The sequence below is a fragment of the Haliotis cracherodii genome, unplaced genomic scaffold (assembly GCF_022045235.1).
Source record: "Haliotis cracherodii isolate W230 unplaced genomic scaffold, xgHalCrac1.p SCAF_6, whole genome shotgun sequence".
Lineage (NCBI taxonomy): Eukaryota > Metazoa > Mollusca > Gastropoda > Lepetellida > Haliotidae > Haliotis > Haliotis cracherodii.
Window position 1 is genome coordinate 52629179 of NW_027266319.1, and position 16924 is coordinate 52646102.

General features: G+C 40.2%; 1 protein-coding gene across 1 annotated transcript in view; it reads right to left on the reverse strand.

Moving 5' to 3' along the window:
• Window positions 1-6331: 6331 nt before the first annotated feature.
• LOC139445993 (uncharacterized) overlaps window positions 6332-16924 on the reverse strand; it is a 60361-nt gene continuing 49768 nt past the window's right edge. Inside the window, exon 19 of the mRNA XM_071227260.1 lies at window positions 6332-13567. Within this exon, the coding sequence (XP_071083361.1) occupies window positions 8461-13567 (5107 nt within the window). The 3' untranslated portion in view covers window positions 6332-8460. The remainder of the gene's footprint in view (window positions 13568-16924) is intronic.

A 16924-nucleotide genomic window follows, 5' to 3' on the forward strand; every position in this document is an offset into this window, starting at 1 on the left:
CTGACTTGGTTGATGCATGTCATCAATCCCAATTGAGTGGATCGATGCTCATGACATTAATCACTGGATTGTCTGGTCCAGGCTCGATTATTTACAGACCGCCGTCATATAGCTGGAATATTGCTGAGTGCGGCGTTAAACAACAAACTAGCCAACCAACTGACTGAAAATGTGTTGAAAGTGACTGTAAGTTGCACAGTTACTCCTGGTTACATGTTTAAGTTCTTTGTGAATAGATACGATGCTCATGATGTCAATCAATGGATTGTCTGGTTCAGACTCGATTATTTATTGACCAACGAACAAAATTCATCGTGTACAGCTGTAAATTGCTGCTGCAGCGTTAAGCAGTATTCACTCACTTACTCGAGTGATTTAGGGATGTCCATATGGATAAATATCTTTACATTTATGTAATGGTCTTATTGTCTGGTTTGTAGCCATGTTTAATCAACTAAAGGGGAATAACTCCCAATGATCTACAGTACAGTGCTGGTACAACAACTAGCTATAATAACTGTGTGCATAGCACTCTGGTGGAACATGCTATAATGTAAACACATTAGATATATTGACTTACTGCTACAATTTATTTTGCCCTTAATTTTTCACACATGGCAAAATTCCATTAACAATGCCATACAGTGCTATGATGTAGCAAATAGAGTCTACACTGCAGTGATGTCATAGATTTACTCTTTCAATTTGCTGTCAGCACTACACAACCTGGGAATTAATTCCATTATTGCCTCATATTAACATAGACCCGTGAAGATCCGGGTTAGAATAGGTCTTCAACAACCCATGCTTGTCGTAAGAGGCGACTAATAGGATTTGGTGGTCAGGCTTGCTGACTTGGTTGATGCATGTCATCATATCCCATTTGCTTGGATTGATGCTCATCACTGGATCGTCTGGTGCAGATAATTTACAGACCCTGGTTGTAGCTGGAATATTGCTGAGTAGGGCGTTCAGCAGGAGACAAAAAATCATATCGCCATATCTTGGAATTTTTGGGGATGATTTTTGACTGCATTGCTTTTAAAGCAGATTGACCTGACAAATCTTATATGTTTCACAGTGGACACAAACTCACTCAAGCTGTCATTCATAACACACTTCCCCAGGTGAACTTGTGGTCGAACATTCATCGCTTATGGTTCAAAATTCCAGAGGGACGGTCGGGTAGCCTAGTGGTTAAAGTGTTCGCTCGTCACGACGAAGACCCGGGTTCGATTCCCGACATGGGTACAATGTGTGAAGCCATGATATTGCTGGAATATTGCTAAAAGCGGCGTAAAACTCATTCACTCACTCAAAATTCCAGATTTGCCACAATTATTATCCAGTTATGATGGCACCATACCACAGGCAGTTTGACAAGCATTCTAGAAGTTGGTGAGTAAATAAGAAAATGTACATCTCTCTGGATACCAGCTTCTGGTTCGTTGCATATAGCAACGTTCAATGTAGATTCTCACACCGCTATCTAGCTTGTTATCCATAAAGATGTTTGTTTTCTAACATACCACACCCATTAGTTCCACTGAAAAGGTTCTCGCCTACCTCCCACAATATGCTGAAATGCTATGCTATAACAAATTAGGTTCAAAGTCCATGGCCTGAGTTCTAACTCAACTGGGGTCCAGAATGGGGGCAAAAATAGAAAAAATATTGAAAGCAATTAAGCATGAGATTTAGGAGGTTGAAAATTTCCAACCATTTCCAACTTTTAACATCAGGGTTCAATCTCATTAAAATCAGATCTTAGTTCTCGCTATCGCTACACAAAGATCTGAGGACATCCCATTACGGGTCACATCAGAACGACCTTTCATCCGACCAATCAAAGCATCGCTTACCAGATCGTGAAAGTGACAGTTGGAATGTGTTTTCTAATCATGCAACCTTGAAAACATTAACGTGGCATATTCTGAATGACAGTTACGGCCCTTATGACTGATTGCATCAAAATAATCGTCTATCTCTTGCTTTCGTTGGGATAAACATTTGAACGGGGGAGGCGTTGCACAGTACGTGGGAAGCACTGCCATACATTCCGTATATTAGACATTCTGGAATGTTCATTTGTTCAGTTTTCAAAATCTGTATTGAGAACAGTGTCAACATATTTTTCAAGCGTAGTCTGAAATGGAAGTCGCCAGGTTGAAACGGGTGCCGTGAAGCTCGAGAAAGCTGCTTTTTCGACTTCTTGTTAGTCATTTCAGTGGTCGGTCAGAGTTTGCGAAAGGTCGTTCTGACATGACCCGTAATGGGATGCCCTCGGATCTCTGTTAGCGGCAGCGAAAACTAAGATCTGATTTTCATGAGATTGCATCAGGGTTACGCCAATAACCTGTTGGCCCTCATCTTAGCATCAAACACTGGCTTTGTGGAGTTTTATAAGAGATGAGGCCACAGAAGCTGTTGCACCCAACTCACTCAGCCATCCATGTACCACAAGGTTATGTCATGTCAGATTAACTATAGTCATATGAAAATATCGGATGTGCTTTACCTTCTTTTGAGTAAGTGCAATGAGGTGAAATGGGGTTTAACGCTGCGTTCAAGATTATTGCACCTATATAGTGACGTGCATGCACGTGTGTGTGTGGCAGCTTGTACTAGTCCTGACTGATGCCGATTTTATAGTGCTAGCCCACTGAGATACCACGCTGCAGTTTAACACGACTACCCCACTCAGACACAGTATACTGACTCCGAAGTGACCAGTCCTTGTTTTAGACCCTTAATTCTGAGCGCCAGGCAGGGTAACAACAAGTACCATCTTTTAATGTCTTTTCGTATGACACATCCGGGGATCAAACCCAGGACTTCTTCTCTACTACTAGACCACGGTTCGGTCTCTTTTGAGTAGTTTGCGTACAGAAACTTGCCTACGTGGAATTTCACCTTTAAAATCAAAAACACAACAAAGAATGAGTAAAACAGTTTATGTACATTTTATTGACAAGGATATTTACAGAATGTACAGTGAAGCATAGACGGACGCCAACTTCCCCTGAAGCCTACTGGGAAATGCTACTGCTACTGCCACCACACAACTAGTTCCATCGATCGGTGGTCCAGCAAAAAAACATATATACAGAAGACGGCGGTGCCGGGATAGCTTAAAGAGGAGGAAGTGGAATAAGGAAGATGAAACATTTTGTGGTTGTCATGACTACCTGAATATCTGATATTCCTTTATCTGAGTTTTGTAATCATGAATCATCAGTAGATATCTAAATCAAACATCATTAATGACAGTTCATTCTTTTTTTAAAATGTATCCTTAAAACTATGTATTTGTTATGCAATAATATATGTTTTTTACCAAAATATACATATCATTTGTTTTGGCTCCAAAATCAAACTTTCCTTTAAATCAGGCAAAGAGATATTTTAATATATAAGTTATCATCATTAGGTTTTTCTTATCAGATATTGTGCCAGACAAATAAATTCTTTCGTGTTACCTATTGTGGAAGATTTCTTTTTATGCAACTATAAGCATTTAATTACTTGGATGAAAATTGCACATTTTTACACAACTGTCAAACAGCCACTTAATGCAAAATCTAAAATATATTTTTAAAATGTGTTCTCTATAAAGAAACAATAGTAACAGGATATTGATGTTATCACATTAAGATTATTTGTTTCATAGAACGGAAAGGGTTTATATATTTTCCAGAAAACAAATCACAGAAACGCTAATGAACCGTTATCTCTAGCCTGTAGAAACCACCCATACAACAAGGTGCAAGCTGCAACCCACTCCATAACTCTAGCTCTGAACATGTAACTAAACAGCCAGCACATATATACAGCATTTCCATTGGCTAAAACACAGTGTAGCCTAAAATAGTCTCGCCTTTGCTGATTGGTCAAAATATGTCTGCTATTTCTTGAACCATGAGGTCCATGACATATTTCTCTTTTAGATTTGTTACACAATGTTTTCTATCGGTTTTGTTCATTTTTTGTGGTTTACTTGTTGCTATATTTAATGGCACCAGTAACACAATAACAAAATTTTAACGCCAACTTTAACCTTGGCATCATATCAGCAGATAAACTTTCAGCGTTTTCAGCAGCATAAAGCAATTATAGATTTCATGGCATTAAATCACACAATTGAAACTCTGTTGATGGTTGGTTTCAAATTGAAGTTGGCATATACAGATAAAATATCTGTACATCTACACTCTGTTTTTATCTTCTAAATGATGAAAAAAGACTGACAACATTTTATATTTATATAATAAAATTATTAATGACAAACATTTCATTTTGCCTCAGACTCGAGAAATAAAGTCACATTTGGTCAACCAGCAACTCATAAACATTAACAGGTAACTTATTGCACAAGGTCAAACAGAAGGACAATAACACAACAATCTAAGGCAGAGTTAAGTCAAGATCAGATGTCGGTGGTACTCTAAATCAGTACGATATCCTGAGATCATCTCCCAGGCCCTCAGGAATGTTTGGCTGTCCTGGATTCTTCTGGCTCAATAACGAGTCGGGTGGTGTAATACTCATTTATATGTGCTTCTCATACCATTAAAGTGACAACTTATAACATTTCATACATTTGAGGAAGCGGTGGGGTAGCCCAGTGGTTAAAGTGTTGGCCTATTAGACCGAAGACCTGGGTTTGATTCCGAAATTTTATCATGTAAATAAATAAATAAATAAATAAATAAATAAATAAATAAATAAATAAATAAATAAATAAATAAATAAATAAATAAATAAATAAATAAATAAATAATCTTAGAGATATTAGCTTTCCAAATTTCCAAAACACAAGGCTGCTTAGACATTCACCATATTTGTATGTACAAGAAATATATATATATTGCCACTTCAATGATATGATTAAAAGCTGTTTACAACAAAAAAAAAATCTCAAAACAATACGACATACACACTTCGTATTTTCCACTTTCATCAACCATTTTGCATGAAAAAAGTCAACCATTTATAACACATACATGCCATTATTATCAAAATTTCATAGTCATAGATATGTGAATATTCCAAGCTACAGGTACTATGAGACGGCTACAGGGACAAACCTCTACATGTAAATCGTTCACGAAAGATGAGACCAGGTAAAATCAAGTGTTCAAATCAAAACATTACTTGTAAAACATCACCTTTTTTTCTCTTCCTATTAGCTTCACACGCTAACAATTATAGTTATTGTGCGTTATATTTGGATGCATACAAAAAAATATGATTTTGATGTGTTGCATAGCAAATAGTATTACATGGGGGCGAATGCTCAATGATCAGGTGCCCTGGTCAAGGTGTAAAGAGGGTTTCGTGTGAGAGGAACAAAGACATAGTCTCTGTCATCTTCCCGAGGCAAGGGCGTTAACTGACTTTAAAAGTCCTGTTTCCTCCCTTCCAACTAGGCTGGAAGTACGAGTTATGTCCCTTTATATGTCCCTCCTATTGACCAATCAGATTCCACCTCTCAAGTCACTTGCATTTGCTTCAAACAAAATAGCTGCACCTTTTCAAGACGACGTGATCGTTAGTCAAGATCTATATTGTAGCAAAACAGTACATCAAATCACTTGAGCTCCTTGATTAAAAACATGAGAAAATTTTCGAAATATGTCGACGCCCAGTTGACAGTACTCATGCTATGCAAATCCTGCAGTGGACAGAAATCTGCACGTTGAAATCCATGTTGTTTACAAACAGGATGTCTAGTTCGTCACACAATTTTCATTGGACACGTTAGTCCAGCCAAAATGTTACTCCGGAATTCCAGCCTAGTTCGGCAAGGGTGGAAACTGGACTTTCATCGTCAGTCAACGCCCTTGCCTTGGGAAGATGAGTTTCTGTAATCTGACTGACTGAAATACATCATCATACAAATAGTTTTAAGTGTCTTGATTAAAACTTTCTGTGGCAGTCACTTATCCCATGCCTGGTCTTCCTCTACTGGTGGTGCAATGGGAGCTTTTGTCTATATCACATCCATAGGTTTATCACAGGTAAACAATACATAAGACTCCCCTCTTAAACATGTGTCTGATATTAAAAATGCAAAGGGCAAGCCATCCTTCAACTTTGAAACCCAAGAGAAAATCTAAATCATCAATTCAAAAGAAAGAACTTCATATTGTTCTAGACAATGTTTAAATTTGATCTCTAAGTTAGACAAAATATTTTTCTCATTTTCGTTCACTCTTTAACCAACAAGCCAGACTGATGATAAGAAAAATTAAAAGAATTTCTTTCATATTCTACTTCTGGAAACCCGTGCGTAAAATCCTTTCCCAAAAAAAAAAAAAAATATTCATTACAAATAAATATGTAGCTCACTAAAAATATGTGTCCTTTTTGTGGTTTCCTATCTGACTCACGACATTAGAGTCATTACCTGGATATGTGCATGTTGTGACCACCATCACTATGACATCCTCCGACAATTTCCATTATTTTGCATGAGTTATTACTAAACAATCGCATATTAACACAACTTAAACGTTGCTCTCGAAACATGTTGCATAGATATATCACAGATGTTCAATATATATCATATATAAGTTAGTGGTATACAGCACCATTGTGAATATTCTGGAAACTATTTCCTAAGGCACTACAGATATAGTGTATAACAAAATATATCAACATCCAGTGGACATTATGTATACATTGAAATACATAGTACCGTATTCGACGTAATAAGAGCCCCGCTCTAATAAGTGCCCACGTCAATATTTGCTAATATATTGACTAGTGAACAATTCCAATTAGTACCCCTTCTGATTGATCAATGTACACAAGACTTATTTATTCGTGTATAATACGCACTCGTGTGTTACATGCACCCTCAATTATGGGCAATTCAAATTTGGAAAAATATATCTGTCGTATATATATATATATATATATATTTCAGGCTGTCAGCATAAATCACAAAATTTACGATCTTTCAACTTTTTTTTTCCACCAAAATAATATTCTAATAAGAGCCCCCTATTCCTAATTTTGAGAGCGCCCTGGGCGCTTATTACGTTGAATACGGTAATAGAGCCTTGAGATGTTATGACTTGCAATATCACAGATATATGCCAGGATATATTACATAAGCCGGCCAGGATATATACTACCTATTTAGGCCAGGATATATGATATACACTGGTTGCAGAATATACCGGTCCTCAGCCGAACATGTACGTCTTCCAGAGAGACATGTACTGCATATAAGGATGTCCGCTGGTCAGAGTATTGAACTTTTTCTATGATATATTCGATAATACAGATCTAATAAAAACCTAACAGTACAAATGAAAAATAAGAGTGTTATATGCATTTTTTGCACAAGATACTTTTTAACAACAGCGACAAATTCACATTTTGCTATTGTGACCCGTAGTGAAATCACTGTGTCAGCAGTTTCACACAGAGATACAAGTGATAGTTTTAACTTTGTCAAACAATTTGAGCGACTGATTGACTTTGGTTATAATAAAGCACTCCTGATTTAGACAGTGAGTGAGTGAGCTTTTAACAGTATTCCAGTTATATCACATGTGGGAGGAGAGCCCGAAGTGGTGCAGGTCTCAGACATTTACCACTTCAGTGAAACCCACGAGCACGGGTATGGTGCTGACAAACCTAGAAACATAATTGTGGTGAACCGGGATTCGAACCCCAAAATCATAGGTTTCTGGCGTGCCTAAGGGACGCAACTCTGCACAGAGAATCGCGGCGCGTTAGACGACTGGGCCACCTGTGCCCCCTGATTCAGACAGAGTTACACAGTGACTGCAAAACCATACCAGCAGACATCCTTGAAGGAGTAATGGCGTACCATTGCAGGGTTTCCTAAGGAGGATTATGGCAAGGATTGGGGTGATGTAAATCTCGATCATTCCTGTGATCGACTTATTCTAGGATACATCTATTGCTCATATTTACACAGCTCACTTATATAGCCATATGAACGGTACATAGGTGGAGCAAATATAAACAATGTTCAGGAATGACAACTACTGAACACTATTTCAGCTGAACAGCTTAAGATCCCTAGGAACTTGGATGGATTTAAACAAGAAACAACCCACTCAGGACTGCACAGCCATTACTGAGTGCCATCCCTGAGCCTCTACGGTTGGAGTGAAATTTTGAAAGGCTGCACTTATTTCACTTTCTTCACTAAATTCAAGGCAGCATCTTCCTTCTTTGGTTTTCTTATTCAACATGATGCTATTGCAGCTCAACGGTGCTTTCTTGAGGAGGCATCATGTGATCTTCATTCATGGTATCAACTGAGATCAGTTAAACGGATCTGTCATCACTAGCTGTTCTAATCTCGGACAAGAATGTAGCAAGGGATCGGAGTTTGACTGGAAAGAGGGAATGTGTTTGTAGAACAACTCCAGACTCTTGGCGCATTCATAGCTCTACACGGTGTTCCATACTTTATTACGCATGTGGCCGCTTTGCTTTTGTGGCTGCCTGTTGTGGCTGGGGCTGATGCTTGGCTTGACCTTGGGGCTTGGCTTGACCTTGAGGCTTGGCTTGACCTTGAGGCTTGGCTTGACCTTGAGGTTTGGCTTGACCTTGGGGCTTGGCTTGACCTTGAGGCTTGGCTTGACCTTGGGGCTTGGCTTGACCATGAGGCTTGGCTTGACCTTGAGCTGGTTTTCCCTGTGGAACAGCCTGTTGTTTTGGTGGTTGTGTAGGCTGTTGTTTTGGTTGTTGCTTTGGCTGTTGTTTAGGCGGTTGTGTAGGCTGTTGTTTTGGTTGTTGCTTTGGCTGTTGTTTAGGTGGTTGTGTTGGCTGTTGTTTAGGTGGTTGAGTTGGCTGTTGTTTGGGCGGTTGCTTTGGCTGTTGCTTTGGCTGTTGTTTTGGCTGTTTGTCCTGAGTTTTAATATTTGGTTTACTTTGCCCTTGTCCTTGTTGAGCTTGAACTGGTTTAACAGGTGCTTGTGTCTGCTTCTTGGTTTCAGTTTTTACTGGTGGTGTTCCTTGGCCTGCATACTGTTTCTTACCTTTACCTTGAACTTGTTGTTTTCCCTGACCTTGTTCTTGAGCTTTGGCAGCCTTCATCTTCCTTATTGATGCCTCCCTTACTGCTTGCTGCTTGAGTCTCTCCACCTGCTGAGCCTGCTGCTTAGCTCGGACGACCTGAGGAAGCTTCTTTTCTGCGGCCAGTTGCTTCATTCTGGCATTCTGAAGCACTTGCATCTGGGCTTTCTTTTTAGCCAGTTTTGCTTTAACATCTTCATCTACCTCAACATCCTTGCCAGGTTTTTTCTCTTTGTCATTATTGTCATCATTGTTATTTTTAAATTCCGCCCCAAAGAATCTTTCAGACAGAAGTTCAACAATGTCATACTTCTCTTCATGGGCCTTCTGTTTGATTGGAGAATATTTCTGTGCAGGTTCTTCCTTGGCCCCTTCCTTGTCATCCTCTCCATCAAACATGCCCATCAAGGAACTGGCCATCTGGGAAAAGAGGCTGCTCTCCGACTGACTTCCTCCTTTCTTCTTCCTCTTCAGCCGTTTCTTAGGGTCCAGTTTACATCCATCCTTCTCACATTGCTTCTTCTCCTCACTATCAGGGATGCCATCCCCATCATCGTCGTCATCGAGTCTGTCGGGAATTCCATCATTGTCATCATCATCGTCCAGGTAGTCAGGAATACCATCTCCATCGGTGTCAACCTCTCTGTCTGGTATGCCATCACCATCGGCATCCTCGTCCAAGTAGTCAGGAATCCCATCACCATCAGCATCTTCCTTGTCATCTGGGATGCCATCATTGTCATCATCATCATCAAGATGGTCAGGGATACCATCACCATCCTGATCAGGGAGTTTGTCTGGGATGCCATCACCATCGGCATCCAGGTCCATGTAGTCAGGGATCCCATCCCCGTCAAAGTCTTCCTTATCGTCAGGAATGCCATCACCATCATCATCATTATCCAAAACATCAGGTATGCCATCATTGTCATCATCGTCATCAATATAATCTGGAATACCATCTCCATCACTGTCCTTCTCCATGAAGTCAGGGATTCCATTGCCATTGGCATCCGTATCACTGACATCAGGTATTCCATCATTATCATCATCATCATCGAAAAAATCTACAATTCCATCTCCATCTGTATCCTGCTCAAGTTCATCAGGAATTCCATCCCCATCTTGATCCTCGTCTTCATCATCGGGGATTCCATCATTATCATCATCATCATCTAGGTAGTCTGGGATACCGTCCCCATCTGTGTCCCTCTCCTGGTCGTCAGGGATACCGTCGCCATCATCATCCTTGTCCAAGTGGTCAGGGATTCCGTCACCATCATCATCGTCATCCAAATGATCAGGAATTCCATCTCCATCTGTATCAATTTGATCTTCGTCCTTGACACCATCACCATCATCATCATCGTCAAGATGATCAGGGATACCATCATTATCATCGTCATCATCCAAAAAGTCAGGAATTCCATCACCATCCGTATCAATTTCTTGGTAGTCAGGTATTCCATCACCATCTGAATCTTCATCAAGAGCATCAGGAATACCATCATTGTCATCATCATCATCAAGATAGTCTGGGATACCATCACCATCTGTATCAAGTTCTTGAGAATCAGGGATGCCATCACCATCGTCGTCATCATCAAGATGATCAGGGATTCCATCATTGTCATCGTCATCATCCAGGTAGTCTGGGATACCGTCGCCATCTGTGTCTAACTCTTGGTCATCAGGAATACCATTGCCATTGTCATCATTGTCCAGGTGGTCTGGGATGCCATCATTATCATCGTCATCATCGAGATGATCAGGAATACCGTCACCATCAGTGTCAATAGCTAAATGATCAGGAATTCCATCACCATCATCATCATCGTCTTCATCATCTGGAATACCATCATTGTCATCGTCGTCATCCAGATAATCTGGAATACCGTCACCATCGGTGTCAACCTCTTGATAGTCTGGTATACCGTCTCCGTCATCATCTTCATCCAAGTGATCAGGAATTCCATCATTGTCATCGTCATCATCCAAATAGTCTGGGATCCCATCATTGTCTGAATCTACTTCTTGATAGTCTGGAATACCATTTCCGTCATCATCGTCATCCAGATAATCAGGAACACCATCCCCATCTGTATCCTTTTCTTGCCAGTCCGGGATGCCATCACCATCATCATCATCATCAAGATAGTCTGGAATTCCATCCCCGTCTGTGTCACCCTCCTCAACATCTGGGATGCCATCATTGTCATCATCATCATCCAAGTAGTCGGGAATACCATCTCCATCTGAATCACCCTCTTGGTCATCTGGGATGCCATTGCCATCATCATCGTTGTCCTCACTATCTGGAATCCCATCACCATCGTCATCATCATCTAGGTAGTCTGGAACACCATCACCATCAGTATCAACTTCTTGCCAGTCAGGAATTCCATCACCGTCATCATCATCATCAAGCTCATCTGGTATCCCGTCATTGTCATCATCATCATCTAAATGATCTGGGATTCCATCCCCATCTGAATCGAGTTCCTGGTTGTCTGGTATTCCATCACCATCATCATCATTGTCCAAATGATCAGGGATGCCATCATTGTCATCATCGTCATCCAGGTAGTCAGGAATACCATCTCCATCTGTATCTTGATCCTTGTCATCAGGAACGCCATCACCATCATCATCTTTATCCAAATGATCTGGAATCCCATCACCATCGTCATCCAGGTCCAAGTAATCTGGAATCCCATCACCATCAGTGTCAATTTCCTGGTCGTCAGGGATGCCATCACCATCATCATCATTATCAAGATGGTCAGGGATACCATCATTGTCATCATCGTCGTCAAGATAGTCTGGGATGCCATCTCCATCTGTGTCAACCTCTTGATGATCAGGGATGCCATCGCCATCATCGTCATCATCTAAATAGTCTGGTATACCATCATTGTCATCGTCGTCGTCAATGTCGTCTGGGATGCCATCTCCATCAGTATCTAACTCTTCGCTGTCAGGAATTCCATCCCCATCATCATCATCATCAAGGTAATCAGGGATCCCATCGTTATCATCATCATCATCAAGATAATCTGGAATCCCGTCGCCATCCGTATCCCTCTCGAAACGATCAGGAATGCCATCACCATCATCATCATCATCCAAATGATCTGGGATACCATCATTGTCGTCGTCATCATCAAGATAGTCAGGAATTCCATCCCCGTCCGTGTCAATTTCTTCACTATCAGGAATCCCATCTCCATCATCATCGTCATCAAGATGATCCGGAATTCCATCATTGTCATCATCGTCATCAAGGTAGTCAGGAATTCCATCACCATCCGTGTCCACTTCCTGGCTATCTGGGATACCATCCCCATCATCGTCATCGTCAAGGTAATCAGGGATGCCGTCATTGTCATCATCATCATCAAGATAGTCTGGAATACCGTCACCATCTGTGTCAAGTTCTTGAGAATCAGGGATGCCATCACCATCATCGTCATCATCCAAATAATCTGGAATTCCATCATTGTCATCATCGTCATCAAGGTAGTCAGGAATTCCATCACCATCCGTGTCAACCTCCTGACTATCTGGGATGCCATCCCCATCATCGTCATCATCTAAATGATCTGGAATGCCGTCATTGTCGTCATCATCATCAAGATAATCTGGGATGCCATCACCATCAGTATCTAATTCTTTGTGATCTGGTATACCATCACCATCATCGTCATTGTCTAAGTGATCGGGAATTCCATCACCATCATCATCGTCATCTAAATGATCCGGGATGCCATCACCGTCAGTGTCAATTTCCTCATTGTCAGGGATGCCATCACCATCATCATCATTATCAAGATGGTCAGGGATGCCGTCATTGTCGTCATCATCATCAAGATAATCTGGGATGCCATCACCATCAGTATCTAATTCTTTGTGATCTGGTATACCATCACCATCATCATCATTGTCTAAGTGATCGGGAATTCCATCACCATCATCATCGTCATCTAAATGATCCGGGATGCCATCACCGTCAGTGTCAATTTCCTCATTGTCAGGGATGCCATCACCATCATCATCATTATCAAGATGGTCAGGGATGCCATCATTGTCGTCATCATCATCAAGATAATCTGGAATACCATCACCATCAGCGTCCGGCTCTTTGTCATCAGGGACACCATCACCATTATCATCCTTGTCAAGATGGTCAGGGATGCCATCATTATCGTCATCATCATCAAGATAATCTGGAATACCATCGCCATCAGTATCTACATTTATCTGGTCATCAAGGTGATCAGGGATGCCATCATTGTCATCATCCTCATCAAGGAAGTCAGGGATACCATCACCATCTGAATCAACCTGCTTATCGTCAGGGATACCATTTCCGTCATCATCTCCATCAAGGTGATCAGGGATGCCATCATTATCGTCATCTTTGTCCAGGTGGTCAGGAATGCCATCGCCATCAGAATCCTTCATGGGGTCATCCTTCTTGAAGAGGAACATCAGCTTTCTGCTGCAGAAGGTGCAGGTTTCCTGAAAACATATCAGATTGGGCTATAACCACAGAAGCAGCTTGAGAAAGACTCTCTCAGCCAAGACATGACACTCCTACTATGGTCAGTATCCAACTTAAACAGGTCAGCATCATATTACACTTGGCAGACTGTAACAATCATTACATGTGTTCAAAATTAAGTGTCCTGGTCCTTGTGGTTGTCCGGTAATGTATTTGAATCTAAGGACCCCTTAAATCTTTTAACATTAGAGATATGACACAAATCCTTGACTTCCATGCCTTGTATTGGAACACTGATTACCACATTTGGTATCAAAGTTGGTACGACCTGTGATTTAAAAAAAATAAAAAAATATTTGTTCTGTAAATACTGGAAAAATATACTTTGGCCTCAGGTTTTACCTCAAAATAAACTTTTCAATGGACCTGCCGGACATCCAGAAGAAGAAAGGTTGTAAACAGATAAAATTTTCCGCTACTTGTTTCAGAGAAAAAAGGTAATGATTTCAAACAATTGAATAAATCCTTAAAGACACAAATATCTAAATAAACGTAATACTGGTTCCTGACATTGGTTCACAAAGTATCATCTGATCATATTTTTGCCGACAAATATAGATAACCCTATTGCACATTTCATCTTACTGTGATTATGAACATACTCTGTAAACTCATCTCAGTGATCAACATGAATCATGAACATGTTTCCGATGATGAACAGGATCATGAACTACATTGTGTCTGATGTACGAGACAAGGTACACTAGTGTCCCAGATTTGCTGAAGATTGAACACACCCAGTGGAGTCGGACAAAGTCGTTACTGATCAAAATAAGGAAATGGTATAATGTTTAAAAGCAATAATGTTTTACAGGCTCAAACATTTCTTTTAAGTAAGCACGAGGCCAAAAAAAATAAAATATTTGATTGTCATCCACTTCAAGATTCCTCTCAAACTTCCTCAAGGACGAGGTATGATAAGAGTCATCTTGGTTCATTAGAAATGTCTAAAGAAAACTGAAATATTACGAACATTTTAAGACATGATGAACTGGAACTTGGAACTAGATGGTTTTCTTTCTTACATGTAAAAATCTGGACAACTGGTATCATGAAGGTACCGGTAATAGAAAGTAAAACATTCAAGAGAAAATCACAAGATATCTCTCCATAGAAAATCAGCTCATGTTTAAATATTTAAAAAATGCTTCCAGAACACCTCCAAATCAGTCTTAAAACATTTTAGCATTACCTATACATTAAGTGTTGTATTAGGTCAAAACAATTAATGTAAATGTTGAAGAAAATCTTAATTCTCTTTCATATGATCATATCTGATAACTTTCATCCCGATGACTAAAGGTTTAAATTGTGATGAATTATGCTGATCCTGAAGGTCAAAAAGGACACTTAGCATACCCTGTCCAAGCAATTGTGTCAGGTAAGAAAACATATATAATCTCTAAATTATTGATTCCTTTCAGGTATCAGATACCCATCAAGGAATATCTAAAAAATGTTGTGCACTTTAAGTTTGAGTTTGAAGGAATAAGTGCCTGGTCCCACTTGCACAAAGAGACCTCAGCGTTACAACTATACGTTAAAGTATGGGAGTTACGATCGTCATAGCGACAAGATGGCTTTGTGCAAGTGGACCCTGGGGCTGAAGATAGATAACAACTTAAGGATTACTGTTTCCTGGTTTTCATGTAGTACCATGCTCATGCTAGTAAAGTACACTCACATGCTGTTTCAGTCCACACACAGGGGCAACCAGTCTACAAACATCGCGGCACGAACCTTGCCATATCGCCCCATACGAGAGCCTGTGTGATGGGTGACACTCCCTTGTCATGTAGAGGCATGTATACTGAACCAAAAAGGTTAGCGGTCATGAATATTTGGGGGGATATTTTAAGAAATTGTGTGCTCAATCGCCCAAAATATTCATGACCCTTAACATTTTATGTTCAGTATTTTAATCATGCCGCAGGAATCTGTAGTAATTTATATATTATAAAAAAGAAAATAGGCATACAATTTCATTATTCTAATCAATCTAATTAAAGTCAGATCTTAGTTCTCGCTTCAGTTAAACAAAGATCTGAGGACATCCCATTACGGGTAATGTTAGAGCGAAATTCATTAGACCAATCAGAGCGTTGGTTACCAGATCAGGAAAGTGACAGATGGAATGTGTTTTCTTCACATGCAACCTCGAAAAATTTAACACTGGGTATTCAAAACAACAATTACGGCTGTTATGACTGAATCCATACAATCTAGGCCATCTATTAGCCATTCAAGAATGTTCTTTTGTTCAGTTTTAAAATTTTGAATCGAGAACTTATCAAAATGTTTTGAAGTGTAGTCACCAGTTTGAAACAATGCTTTATAGCACAATAAAGCTGCCTTCTGATTGGCTAATGTCGACTTCTTGTCAGTCATTCCATTGGTCGGTCAAAGTTTGCGAAAGGTCGTTCTGACGTGACCTGTAATGGGATGTCCACAGATCTTTGTTTAGCAGTAGCAAGAACTAAGATATGATTTAAATGAGATTGTTATTTAAATCAGATTGAGTAGGTTTGTAACTTTGGTTTACATGACTCTGAAAGTAGTTCAGTCATACCACTTGATGTTTGGGGATCAGTCATACCACTTGATGTTTGGGGATCAGTCATACCACTTGATGTTTAGGGATCAATCATACCACTTGATGTTTGGGGATCAGTCATACCACTTGATGTTTGGGGATCAGTCATACCACTTGATGTTTGGGGATCAGTCATACCACTTGATGTTTGGGGATCAGTCATACCACTTGATGTTTGGGGATCAATCATACCACTTTATGTTTGGGGATCAGTCATACCACTTGATGTTTGGGGATCAGTCATACCACTTGATGTTTGGGGATCAGTCATACCACTTGATGTTTGGGGATCAATCATACCACTTGATGTTTGGGGATCAGTCATACCACTTGATGTTTGGGGATCAGTCATACCACTTGATGTTTGGGGATCAGTCATACCACTTGATGTTTGGGGATCAGTCATACCACTTGATGTTTGGGGATCAGTCATACCACTTGGATATTTGGGGATCAGTCATACCACTTGATGTTTGGTGATCAGTCATACCACTTGATGTTTGGGGAAAGACTCAACTGATGCAGGTCTAAGACATTTACCACTTGAAGCCCTCATGTACAGGTGTGTACCTGGTTGTAGCAAACTTAGAAACATAACCAGTGCAAATCTGGTATTCAAATCATAGGCCCTGTTTCACAGGCAGGCACAAGGGATGCAACTCTGCACATAAAATTGAGGCACCTAAGACAACTGGGCCACC